This window comes from Gobio gobio, assembly GCF_949357685.1.
Source record: "Gobio gobio genome assembly, chromosome: 17".
Lineage (NCBI taxonomy): Eukaryota > Metazoa > Chordata > Actinopteri > Cypriniformes > Gobionidae > Gobio > Gobio gobio.
Window position 1 is genome coordinate 19,302,036 of NC_137110.1, and position 14,162 is coordinate 19,316,197.

At 36.2% G+C, this 14,162-nt stretch overlaps 1 protein-coding gene across 1 annotated transcript; it reads left to right on the plus strand.

Annotated features, from left to right (window-relative positions):
* Positions 1 to 1,687: 1,687 nt before the first annotated feature.
* On the plus strand, positions 1,688 to 7,197 carry dmrt2b (doublesex and mab-3 related transcription factor 2b). Its single transcript, XM_079841615.1, has 3 exons — positions 1,688 to 2,297; positions 3,336 to 3,432; positions 4,889 to 7,197. Exons 1-3 carry the CDS (start codon positions 1,977 to 1,979, stop codon positions 5,560 to 5,562), a joined length of 1,092 nt encoding a protein of 363 aa, XP_079697741.1. The 5' UTR covers positions 1,688 to 1,976; the 3' UTR covers positions 5,563 to 7,197.
* The last annotated feature ends 6,965 nt before the right edge of the window (positions 7,198 to 14,162 follow it).

Consider the following 14,162-nt stretch of genomic DNA (forward strand, 5'->3'; position numbering starts at 1 on the left):
GGAACAAAATATTTACTGTATAGAATGAGGCTGCAGCAACATTATTCACAATGTACTGTAAAAATATATGTACAAATATTCAGTGTGACATGACTATGTGTGGGTTAAATATAAATGAATGATTCTTCATTTAGGGACACTTTTTACTCTTTACATGGTAGCTAGCGGTAAATAAATATTTAATCTTTAAAACATATATTGTCCTGATGGTAATGAAAACATTTTTTTGTTTTGTTATTAATTTGAAGTGATAAAAATGTAATGTGAAATTATGAATTGCAAAATGGAATTATCCTGATTTTAGCACCCTTTATGAATGGGGTATAAAAAGTTTGACTAGGGAACAATACCAATAGGGAACTTTTCACCACTTTAAAAATTATCCAAAAAAATATTTAAAATGTAACCCTGTATGGTACAGTATTGCCATATGGCAACAATTAATTTCTACACATTTCCTTGTTATTCAGAGAAAAAAATAAATAAATAAATTGCACTATGGGAATTAAAAAATGTGCTGTTATTAAGTAAAATGACATTTGAATGTCCCTCCAAAACTCTCTTTCCCACTGTCACCCTCACACGGAAGACACCTGTTGAAGTGCTCCAGAAATTGCTCTATTAATCTCTTCTCAAGGGGGATTTTTTTCTTTGATAAGTAAATTAGATATTTTTATCCACAAATCAACTGTGTCTAACTTAGTTTTACTGTAAATTGAGAAAATATCAATGTTGCCATATGGCAACGCTGTACCACTATGGAAGGTATGTTGCCATATGGCAATGCTGTAACAGTGGAATTGCAATAATGTATTTCCCCATTGGGATTTTTATAGATAGCATCAACAATATGATTGCAGCTATTTATTTATTTATTTATTTATTTAAAGTGTTTATGGTAGTATAGTTGTGTTTATGTATAAGTAGCAAAAGTATTTCTTTTCAAAAAATAAATACAGCAATATTTTACGGAAAAGGCAATAGGAAAAAGTTAGCTCTTCCATGTGACCAGGGTGAGGAACGATTAGGAGGGATTAAATTATACTTATTTTTGGTTTCCATGATTCCCAAGTATATAAATCTAGCAATTTCTAAAAGAAATAAGCATTCAAACAGAAAAGAAAATCATAATCTTATAGAACAACTTTTTTGGACCATTTTCCATTGTGGTACAGAGTTGCCATATATATATATATATATATATATATATATATATATATATATATATATATATATATATATATATATATATATATATATATATATATATATATATATATATATATATATATATATATATATATATATATATATATATATATATATATATATATATATATATATATTTTTTTTTTTTTTTTTTTTTTTTTTTTTATCGTTTTTTGGTTTGTATGATTGAAGCGATTTCATGTGATAAAAACTTATTTGAAAGAAGAAAAAAACATTTCATGGTTAGAACATAATGCATACCACATAGAGGGTTACGTTATTGTAGTTGCTCCTTTAAAACCATAGTACTGATGTTAAAACATTTTCTCTTTCAAATCATCCAAGAAGTTCCCCTATCTGGAAAAAAAAAATATTCATGAAGTGGGTTACAAACCTTTGTCTTGTGTTAATAAAGGTAACATCCCAAAGTAACAGGAGCAGATAGGAGGAGTTTGCGTTGCATCATCATTAACCGCGTGACGTTGTCAATAACTCACAACGAGGAAAGTTAAATATTGAGAAGTGTCTGAAACTTGGTAACTATGAGATCAATCACTGCTTCATTCCGACAGTAGCTATATATCCACTGGCAAGCCAGGTGAGAGGCGCCTTCCAGCAAACAGCCAGATTCACTAGCACAGCTGAATGGCTTACAATTTCAAAACTCTTGCCTGCAGTTTCCACTAAGGCTTTTCTTTGCTTGCGTAATTGGAAAATATCACGTTTGCATATGATGAGCAGCGTCGGTTCATGAGAACGGCTTATAAATGTCCACCAAAGCGGATCGAGACTCACAGGTAGATGTGACCCACCTAGATCCCCTCAACGCGGAATGGGCTGAAGACATTGACGGGGAGAGCGTTGACGGACGGGAGGGGATGAGGACGAATGAAGCTCCAGCGCCGCGCAGGCTCAGCCGCAGCCCGAAGTGCGCTCGCTGCAGGAATCACGGCGTCGTGTCGCGCCTCAAGGGCCACAAGCGCCTGTGTCGCTGGCGTGACTGTCAATGTGCGAACTGTCTCCTGGTCGTGGAGAGACAGAGAGTGATGGCAGCGCAAGTCGCCCTCCGGAGACAGCAGGCCACAGAGGTTGGTTCACTAAGCAGGGCAGTTTAAAGCTTTCTGAGTGCTCCAGTGGAACTAAAATGTTGTTATTTGCAAAGTGACAGTGTTTTGTTGAATCTTTTGAGCAGCTGTGTACTTTCCTAGCAGACATGAACTGTATTAGAATTATGTAGCCTATAGTGTTATATATAAAATTAAGGTAACACTTTATTTTAGGGATCCATTCTAGCTATTAAGTTGCATAGTAGCATGCATATTACTAGTGTATTGGCTGTTTATTTGTACTTATAAAGCACATACTAATGCCTTATTCTGCATGACCTTATTCTAGGCTACATTCCTTAATTCTACCCAAAACCCGAAACTTAAACGCTACAAAAACGACCTTTTATAAAGAAGTAAATTGGGAGTTTATTGAGGCAAAAGCCATAGTTAATAGTGAACATGTATTCCCCATAATAAAGTGTTACCAAAATTATATATTAAAATGTATTAGAAACATGTTTATGTATTAAGGCAGAATCATGTTTCTGCAAAAGAAAAAAAAAGACGTCTGTTACATAGACCTGACTTACAGTACAGTACTGGTATCAGATGTTTGTAAGATGGTACTTAAATATAAAATTATACAGAATGCTAATATATTCATACAGTATGGTATTTACAAAGCACTCTAAAACACTTCAAAGATGGTACTAAAAGGTACCTTGAATGATAATTCTGATCTTGTAGAAACATATTTCTACAAATGCAAAAATGCATTACAGTGAATTTCAAAACATACTTTTATCAAAAATGTATATTTTACCTTTTTTTCTGACAGTGATAAACATCTTTATCAATTTATCACTAAATTATTTAGGGAAAGCAAAATAAATGAATTGCATTGGAGTAGTTATTGATATGCAATTATTTAAAAGTTGTGTGAGACATCCAATAGATATTGCTAAGAAAAAGGACACTCTTTTTGGAAAAACAAACCATCCACTGGAGTCTTTTCTAGCGTTAGTATCTTTTATCTATCCCGTGAATTAATGCTGAGTTGTGCATTCTCTTTGACAGGGCAAAAAAGGTAAAAAAATGACCTCTGTTCTCAGACGCACAGCGTACCAGCGCTACACGAGGGCACCTAGTCTCCTGGCAAAGAGTATTCTAGAGGGTAAGCCTTAATTAACGCACATCTCATTAACACAATTGCACCCTGAAAGGCGACATCGGGAGAAACTGGATTAGTTCACCCGTTATGCTACAGAAGAACACTCTGTTGGGAATAAATCTGTTTATGTTTATGTAAGGTAATTAAAATTATGCAAATATAGAGAGGAATTACAAAAAAAAAATGGCTCATATAACTGCTTTGGAGTTTGATTTTCCCTGATGTGTTTCTCGCTGTCAACATTAAGGTCAAACTGATTTTATTGTTATCATAAATTTGAATACACTTAATGTGTGTTTGATCAGTTAGAATGTTTAAAGAAGTTAAACTTTTATGAGTTCCATATGGAGTCTATGAAAGGTATTTTTAATTTCTATGGAATTAGGTGAAAATGATTTGTACACTTAATTTCATAGTAATTACACAATGCATGCAAAGGCACTTTATGACAGTCGTGCTCAAATATGGGTCATGTCAGGGCAACAACAAAAAAAAGTCGGCAGATCTGTTTTGATATGGTCATGGTATGGTCATGGCCAGCACAGACCATAAAAAACATTCCTAGAAACAAACAAAACATTAAACTAACTATATAACCATACATAGTTAAGGTTGTATAATATAGGCTTGTCAATATTTGAAAGGTATGACATAACACTTTCCATGCTTTCCATTTGTTGTTGAAATCAAAGGATCTGCTTTTTCTTTTAAAATAAAAAGTAAAAAGTAAAGTCACAAAAGATTTATATTTAAAATGAATGCTGTTTCTTTCTATTCATCAAAAACATCCTGAACATTTTGTATCACTGTTTCCCAAAAAATATTAAGCAGCACAACTGTTTTCAACATTGATAATAAAAAGAAAATATGTTTGTGTGCACCAAATCTGATTTCTGAAGGATCATGTGATACTGAAGAAAATTCAGCTTTGCCATCACAGGAATACATTGTACACTTTAAAAAATGCTGGGTTAAAAACAACCCAAGTTGGGTTGAATATGGACAAACCCAACAATTGGGTTGTTTTATCCCAGTGAATGGGTTGTTTTAACCCAGCGGTTGGGTTAAATGTTTGCTTAAAACTACCCAATCACTGGGTTAAAACATCCCAACTTAGTGTATCTTAAAATCTATTAAAATTGAAACTTTAAATTGTAATAATATTTCACATGTATTGCCTTTTTCACTGTATTTTTATCAAATAAATGTATATTTTCCCCTGGGCATTAGAGACTTCTTTAAAAAAAATGGGTCAAAATGGACAAACCCAACTGTTGGGTTAAATTTTTAAATGAAAATTTGAACAGTAGCGTATAATCTAGATTAGAAGTAGTCTCTACTTGGATACTTGAATTAAAAGTATCTCAATTTATACGTTTTTTTTTTTTTTAGAAGAGTCTATTCTTCTAAAATGTATACATTTAAATGTGACAAACGTTTTGATCTTGTCATACTGTAGGCTACAAGCCCCCTGTGCTGGAGGACTGGCCAAAGAGACTCCATCAACCCCCAGTTAGTGTTCGAATGAGGAAGAGGAGAGCGTTTGCTGATAAAGAGCTGGAGACTGTGATGCTGGAAAGAGAGCTGAGGCAAAGAGAGATGGAAGAGTTGCCTGCTCTCCTCCTCCAGGCTGTGGTGCCCTCCGCTCCCTCTCCGTATTTTTTCCCGCTGTCAGACCCAATCATGCCCACGTACATGCCTGTGTCTAAAAGCGGCCCACCTTTGACTGACTGTGATCTCCCTCACCGTTACCACATGCTTAAATCCAAGACTCTGGACTGCAGCACAGACACGCTGACAGACAGCATCTCTCTAAGAGTGTCTGAGAACTGGGACATTTTCAATTCGATTCAGCCTTACAGCACAAGCCCAGGTGTCAACATGGTTAAAAACATGCCAGAAAGCAGGTTTTCTGATATGTCTGTCAAACCAAAAAGTGTAGTTGTTGACATCATGTCAAAGCAAGACATTCCTCCCTCAGTGAATATGGCAGACGTGCTGGTACAAGCTAAACCACCACACAAATGCTGCAGGTCATTGGGACACGTGGACTGTGTGGAGGGTGCAAATAAAGACCCCATCAAAAAAACACGACCATTACCCTTCTCTGTAGAGGCATTGCTTATGAGATGAGAAGAATCTTTTTTTTCCCAAAGATAACACTTTACAGTAAGGTTCAGTTTGTTAACATTGGGCATCATGAACTAACAATAGCATTTTTACAGCATCTATTAATGCTTGCTTACTATAATTTTTAGTTCGTATATTAAATTAACATTACCTAATGCCTACTGTATTATGAACGAACATTATGAATTAAACAAATTAACAATAGTATATTTATAAAGTAACATTCATCTAGAATATTACAATTCAGTTAAAGGTGCACTGTGTAAAATTGCAAACGCCCACCACTCACCCCTCTCTTTTGAAGCAAATAGAGAAGCTACGGTGGCCGACAAAGGACAAAGATGAGACAGCAGAGAGTAGCTAGTGCTCTGTAGAGCAGTTTGTACGTTTAGGGCTACTGTAGAAACATGGCAGCGCAAAATGGTGACTTCACTGCAATAAATACAAACACAACGTAATAAAAACATAACGGTTCATTATGTAAGGTCTTTATACATCACTAAAAACATAGTTATGTATATTATATTGCATTTATGTCAATAGATCCTTATAAATATTACACACTGCACCTTTAAGTTGTTCATTCTTAGTTCTATACCTAATACATTAACTGATGTTAACAACTTGAACCTTCTTGTAAAGTGTGACCGTCACAATATCTATTGAGCATCTAGATTTACAGCACTGTAAAAAATGTTGCTGCAATTAGTTATAACAACTTAAAATTTGTTGAGAACTTAAATATCTGTCTAAACCTAGTATTTTATGTCAAGCATGAACACATACTTTTTTAAAGTTGAAACAACACATTATTTCTTATTCTAATGTGTAATTTTAAGTTGTGATAAATGCAGCAAACATTTTTTACAGTAGCATTTAAGCAGCTGAGCTTTTTAAACTGTCTGCTCTCTCTCTCTCTCTCTCTCTCTCTCTCTCTCTCTCTCTCTCTCAAAGTAAGGTTGAGAAGTCCGATTTATTTGAGTTCATAGATAAACCTGTTTATAAATGATACACAAACTCATTCATTCTTGCACAGAAGTGCCTGTTATTGTCATTATGTTTTTGACTCTGTTATATAAATATGGTGTTTATAGTTTTATTAGTTGCATTTAGTGTCACTTATTATACAAAGCTGAACTTTTAGGTTAAATGAATCAAAAAGATTAAAAATCCTTCTACTATTAAACTTATCTGTTCAAAAATTTGTGCCAGATCAATATTATGTACTCTGATAGTAATAATAAATTATACACTCTAAAAAAAATGGTGCTATATAGCACTAAAAGTGGTTCTTTGGCTCGTAATCATAGGGGAACCACTTTAAGTGCTATATATAGCACCAAATTTCGGTGCTTCAGTGGTTCTTCAGCGGTTTTTCACCGTTTTTTTAAATTACTTTAAATTTTCTCCTATGATTACGAGCCAAGAAAATATATAGTCTATGTAATTATTTAAGAAGTAGCTTAACTTAACTAGTGGTTTAACTAATTTAAATGGAGTATCTTGTAGCTTGGCACACAAGTTTCAAAGAAGCGTCCCCAACACTGCACTGAAAAGCTGAATAATCTTTTTTTTAATAAAACACTTTGGAACATATTTGATTCATTTATAACCAAAATAAAAAGTTGTATAATCCTGTTTTGTTCAATAGTGTGAAATTGTTCAATTACAGAGTATATTGTAGAATCAGTACATGCATATTACTAACCTTTATACTTTATACTCTCTTTCCGGTTCTTTATATTACAATATTTGGTCATTTTTGTGCTACTAGAAAAACATTGTGATTTGCTTTCTTGTGAATGTAAATAGTCATGATTAACCCTATATATATATATATATATATATATATATATATATATATATATATATATATATATATATATATATATATATATATATATATATATATATATATATATATATATATATATATATATATATATATATATATATATATATATAATCATATTTTTAAATTCAAAACATGAAAGTTTGATGTAAACTCAGAGGTGGCTGAGGATCAAATGAAAGAGTGGTAAAAAAAAGATTAGTTTCTCTCTCTCCCTTCCTTTAATGTAAATTAATAATGTAGTTCATACGGTGGTTGGATTGAAGTGATGCCTGCTACATCTGTGTATTTAGGCAATACAGGCTCCCACAAAGGTGCTTTGAACTGTTTCTGCGGTGTTCATAAAATATTTTGAATTTTAAAGAAAACTAGCGATGAAAAGGACTCTCAGACAGAACCAACTCAAAGTGTAAAACTAAACGCGTGAGCAGGACACATGTGCCTGAGGGTTCAGAGGCAAGGAACAATTCTTATATGAGCTCAGGAGAACAACATTTTCAGTATATGTTTTCTCCCTTTACTTTCTACATTTTAATCAAGATGTTCATAAGTCTTCTTTTCCCTGTCAGTTCTGTTTAGGCAAGTAAATGCGTAGGCTTAGCAACATTATGCAATATTTTTGGGAATGTATCACTATCCCGTAAACTGAGTTAGTTTAACCTACAAACAATGTGTATCCTCTCTTTTCTATCCTTTCTTTATTTTCCATTTCAGTTTTTGAGATATGGAAGCCTGATAGTTTTGACAACTCTGGACCGTGTGGCGTCAACGTTTGATGGCATCATGCCCTCCTCTGTGTCTGTCTCTCTATCTCTACACATCTTCCAGTGAAGATAGGGGCTTTACATTAGGAGCCTTCCTGAGGAACCGTAGGCTGAGGGGGGTAATCTCAGCGTTCTTGTGGTCCACTTAAAAAAAGAAACTAGATGAGAAGTGTACAGAAAAGCTTTAGCATTTTCAAATGATAATCATGTTCTATATCACATGATTTAGCCTTAGTGATGATTCTATATCATTCTCAGGTACATAATACTTTTGTGTGGATTAATGGAGAGTAGCCTACTTCACAAAATACATGTACTTAAATAATATACTTGACAATTGCTTAGTATATTCCTCCTTCATGCCAATTTGCATTCTCCCTAAATCATAATACACCAGTTTGGAGTGGAGTCTGTAATATTTTTCATGTTTTTGAAAGAAGTCTCTTATACTTTTTCCTTGATTAAAAATGCAGTAAAACAGTAGTGAAAAATTATCACAATTGGAATAACAGTTTTTCATTTTAAAGGTCCTGTTCTTGATGATCCCATTTTTCAAACTTTAGTTAGTGTGTAATGTTGCTGTTAGAGCATAAATAATACCTGTAAAATTATAAAGCTCAAAGTTCAATGCCAAGCGAGATATTTTATTTAACAGAAGTTCCCTTTCAAAGCCTACAGCGAACGGCCGGTTTGGACTACATCCTTGTACATCCTGCTTTAATGACGTCAATAGAACAGTTTGTTGACTAACCTCCGCCCACAAGAATACGCAAAAAAGGGGGTGTGGTCTTATTGCTCTCCCACGTGGAGAAGAGGAAGTGTTGCGTTCGTAGAGTGTGTTTGTCACCATGTCATCGAGACGCTGTTATTTTCATCCCGGAGTCAAATCTTTGTTTGGCCTTGATATGATATGCATTCCCCTCTAGGGTGTACACACATGTTGATTTTTCATGTTTTATGGGGACATTCTAGCCTAGAAATCTAGACGCACCCTAGCGGCAGAAAATGTATTTTGCCGCGAGTGTAGTTTAGCAACTCTCTGTAGACCTGAGAGCTGGAAAAAACAAACTCTGGTCAGGCCAATCACAGCGTGTGTAGAGTCGGTGGGCGGGCTTAACATAATGACGGCACGTCACAGCAGAGTTTCGGAGGTTCTGCGTGCTACTCGTAAACAAAGAAGCTGACAAACAGCGGTCTTTTGAATCGGCTTTGGCCGCGACTCTGTAATGTTGCTGTTAGAGCATAAATAATACCTGTAAAATTATAAAGCTCAAAGTTCAATGCCAAGCGAGATATTTTATTTAACAGAAGTTCCCTTTCAAAGCCTACAGCGAACGGCCGGTTTGGACTACATCCTTGTACATCCTGCTTTAATGACGTCAATAGAACAGTTTGTTGACTAACCTCCGCCCACAAGAATACGCAAAAAAGGGGGTGTGGTCTTATTGCTCTCCCACGTGGAGAAGAGGAAGTGTTGCGTTCGTAGAGTGTGTTTGTCACCATGTCATCGAGACGCTGTTATTTTCATCCCGGAGTCAAATCTTTGTTTGGCCTTGATATGATATGCATTCCCCTCTAGGGTGTACACACATGTTGATTTTTCATGTTTTATGGGGACATTCTAGCCTAGAAATCTAGACGCACCCTAGCGGCAGAAAATGTATTTTGCCGCGAGTGTAGTTTAGCAACTCTCTGTAGACCTGAGAGCTGGAAAAAACAAACTCTGGTCAGGCCAATCACAGCGTGTGTAGAGTCGGTGGGCGGGCTTAACATAATGACGGCACGTCACAGCAGAGTTTCGGAGGTTCTGCGTGCTACTCGTAAACAAAGAAGCTGACAAACAGCGGTCTTTTGAATCGGCTTTGGCCGCGACTCTGTAATGTTGCTGTTAGAGCATAAATAATACCTGTAAAATTATAAAGCTCAAAGTTCAATGCCAAGCGAGATATTTTATTTAACAGAAGTTCCCTTTCAAAGCCTACAGCGAACGGCCGGTTTGGACTACATCCCTGTACATCCTGCTTTAATGACGTCAATAGAACAGTTTGTTGACTAACCTACGCCCACAAGAATACGCAAAAAAGGGGGCGTGGTCTTATTGCTCTCCCACGTGGAGAAGAGGAAGTGTTGCGTTCGTAGAGTGTGTTTGTCACCATGTCATCGAGACGCTGTTATTTTCATCCCGGAGTCAAATCACCTTTGTTTGGCCTTCAGGGACGCTGTACTTTGAGCACATGCATCTCCCCATTATGGTAAGAGGCGTGACCTTTCCAGGCAACGTGCGCTAAGCTGCTGTCGAATCACAACACGGGAACCGCTGGCACAATCAGAACTCGTTACGTATTTCTGAAGGAGGGACTTAATAGAACAGGGAAATCCTCAAGCCGTTTTTAGGACAGTGAAAACAGCGGTATACAGATAAGTAAATTGTGTGAAAAATACAGTTTTTTTACACGCGAAACATGAACACATGTTATATTGCACACTGCAAACACAATCAAAGCTTCAAAAAAACAGGAAAAATGGGACCTTTAATATATTTTAATATGTAATTTATTTCTGTAATGGCAAAGCTGAATTTACAGCATCATACTCTAGTCTTCAGTGATCCTGATTTGGTGCTCAAGAAAATATAGTATTATCAATGTTGAAAACAGGTGTGCTGCATGCTTAATATTTTTGTGGAAACCTTATACATTTTCAGGATTCTTTGATAAATAGAAAGTATTTACAAAATAACAGCATTTATTCAAAATATATATTTGGTAACATAAATACTGTATCTTTACTGTCACTTTTAATCAATTTAATGCATCCTTGCAGAATTTGTAAAAAAATATATTTTAAAAACCATCATACTGATCCCATACTTTTGAATGGTATATTGTGTACTTTTAAATATTTAAGTAGCCATATGAGGTATAATTAGGTATAGGAACTAGGATGCAGCAATTGACTGAATTAAAATTTAATTTAATTTTAAAGAAAGGGTATTTAGAAGAGGGTATTTTAAGATGTTATTGAGTGTACTGCTAGCAACACTGTGATATGCATTCCCCTCTAGGGTGTACACACATGTTGATTTTTCATGTTTTATGGGGACATTCTGGCCTAGAAATCTAGACGCACCCTAGCGGCAGAAAATGTATTTTGCCGCGAGTGTAGTTTAGCAACTCTCTGTAGACCTGAGAGCTGGAAAAAACAAACTCTGCTCAGGCCAATCACAGCGTGTGTAGAGTCGGTGGGCGGGCTTAACATAATGACGGCACGTCACAGCAGAGTTTCGGAGGTTCTGCGTGCTACTCGTAAACAAAGAAGCTGACAAACAGCTGTCTTTTGAATCGGCTTTGGCCGCGACTCTGGAAGACTTGGAGTTAAGCTTTTCTTTGAGAAAAGAACAAAGAATGGCACTGAAGTCATTCTTAAGAAAAGAAGATATGTTCGAAGTTTTGCCGACCGGATACGGCGAAAGTCTATCAACTAACGTTAGCTCGGCTTCACCTTATTCTTTGCTCTGGTTGGTTGGCGCCCATGGTGCTATCCAATTGCATGCAAAGGGAATTTGAAAGACAACCGTTTATCTCGCCCTTCGGATTGAGCCCTGTCAATGAGTTTCCAGACCCAACATCTTGATGTGGGTCTGGCTTGTCAGGCTAGGGACATTCCATAGACATAATGACTTTTATACTGTATAAATTGTATGTTATATCCCCTAACCCTGAACCTAAACCTAAATCTACCCATCAAAGAAAACATTCTGCATTTTTAGATTTTCAAAAAACATAATTTATATTTTATTTTTCTCATGGGGACTAAAAAATGTCCCCACAAGGACAGATTTTGGATATTGTCATCTTAGTGGGGACATTTTGTCCCCATAGGGTATACCTGAACCACACACACAGTTTTTTGGGCATGTCATTGTAAGTGGGGAGTGTTGCTTGCATGCAAGTAGACTCCACATTACAGTTTACTAATGGGCAAAATTGTTATTCTAAGGCAGCACCCCGAACCATTTTCATTGTAGGTTTATTTATTCTCACAGTCTGATCTACCATGAAGCCACCCTAACTTGTTTGTGTAATCTAGATATCAGCATATTCTTTCTCCTGACATGGTATCAACAACATTTAGTATAAAGGTCCAAGGGGGCTGCTTTGATCCTGCTGCCAGCTCCCAACTCAAGCAGAATTTGCCAGATTGAGACCCTGCACTTGGCATGCATAGCCCTGAAAAACCCCTGCATGCCCCGTTGCTCTTGGGTTACACGGCTCCCCTCTTCCTCCAAACAGGGGGTGTCTCTTACAGTGTGGGTGGGCTGGCCCTCTGCCGCTCACCTGCTGCGTCCAATAAAAAACTCTGTTGTGCCATGTGTCTTTGGCCTTGGGATAAACAGACAGTTTCCACAAGGCAGAGAACTTCTACAGTCTTGATTTCTAAGTAAGTATTTGTTGTGTGTAACTATGAAGGAGCCAGTGCCAAAACGCTTATGTGTGTTCTACACAGTTTTAATATATTTAAAAGTGTCTAATATATTTTCTCAGTTTCTCTATAAAATATCGGGTAAGACCGATGTTTTCAGCATAGAGGAATCCGCAAAACTACCTAAGCAGTTTCAAAGTACCTCGCAACTTGGGATATTCATTAAATAATACACAAAATACTGAATATTTCAAGCTGTTTCAGCTTGTGAAAATCTGTTTTGCTTTTTCTCAGGTCTTTGCGGTCACAAATGCAAAAGCAACAGTTTTATAGAGGATCTTTTTACACTATTCTGACTGTTTAGGTGAAAACAGAATCTCTGTAAACCTGTTACAAGTTGATTTGCAGAATAAGCGTTCTGCCAGCAACATGATACAAACTGATTTATTAACAAGAAAATCTGAGCTCTCTTACAGTCTAAATGTTGTCTCTGTAAATTCAAAAACCAATCTCTCAGCACATACATATATGTTCAGACATGGCTGTTTTTTTCCTTTTCTTTTTTTAAGAGCCCAACTGTGGGATTGAAATTTTACACACTTAAAACATTACTGTTGGGTGAAAAAGGTTCCTCCACTTCCATCATAGAAGTCTTTTTTTTTTTCTTGTCCCCTAAAGTGAGGCTCTCGCTTTGTGGCATTCGGCTGGAGCCAACACAGAACCTGTGCTGACTGCAGCAGCTGTGTAGCTATACTGTTACATTCTCCTGGGCCGCCTAGTTCCTAAAGTCCACCTTTCCAATTCAACACAAAGCAGACTTTCTTGAATGTTAAACCGGAGCCATTACTCTGCATGATTCAATATGCTCTGCCCATTAGTCTTCATTCAAACTCTGCAAACTCTTCTGGTTCAAACTATTTTACATTCATTGAGAAATGGAATCGGTGGAGGAGAAATTAGAAATTCTAATTAACCACTGGAAAAAAGGATTATGGAGCTGAAATTGTGTAAAGGTTTGGTGACAAATCATGTAGACTGCACCATTAGAAAGAAAAGTTAAAAGAAAGCTATTCAAAATGTCACAATTGAATAATTTTCATTTAAACTATTCTCAGAAAAAAAAGAAAACAACTGCCCTTTGATAATATTACTGACATTGAAGTATAGGCCTAGAAAACTTTTTCCACCATTTTACAATGGCTCTTATAGTGCCCCATTATGCTTTTTTGGATATTACCTTTCATGTAGTGTGTAATTTAGCTGTTTGTGAATATAAAAGGTCTGCAATGTTCCAAAGACCAAAGTTATTGTCTCCCAAAAGAAGCGATTTTGAACTGCCTGAAACGATTCATCAGTAATTCCAGTCTTGCTTCCTGCACAAACCTACATTCGTTTGTAACAAATTTCTATAATGCCTGTCTATGGTCTGCATTGGCTGATCACAAACAACGTCTACTTTCACCCACCCTTAAACACTGTAGCTAAGGCCTGGAAGAGTTTGGTTAATGTTGTCAACATGCCAAGAAGACACTGTGCCACTTTGCAGGCACTTCCAAAGGATGAGG

Coding starts and splice junctions, on each gene's coding strand:
- dmrt2b (XM_079841615.1), top strand. CDS start 1,977: ATGTCCACCAAAGCGGATCGAGACTCACAGGTAGATGTGACCCACCTA. Junction 2,298..3,335: donor GGAGACAGCAGGCCACAGAG/GTTGGTTCACTA, acceptor TCTCTTTGACAG/GGCAAAAAAGGTAAAAAAAT. Junction 3,433..4,888: donor GGCAAAGAGTATTCTAGAGG/GTAAGCCTTAAT, acceptor GTCATACTGTAG/GCTACAAGCCCCCTGTGCTG.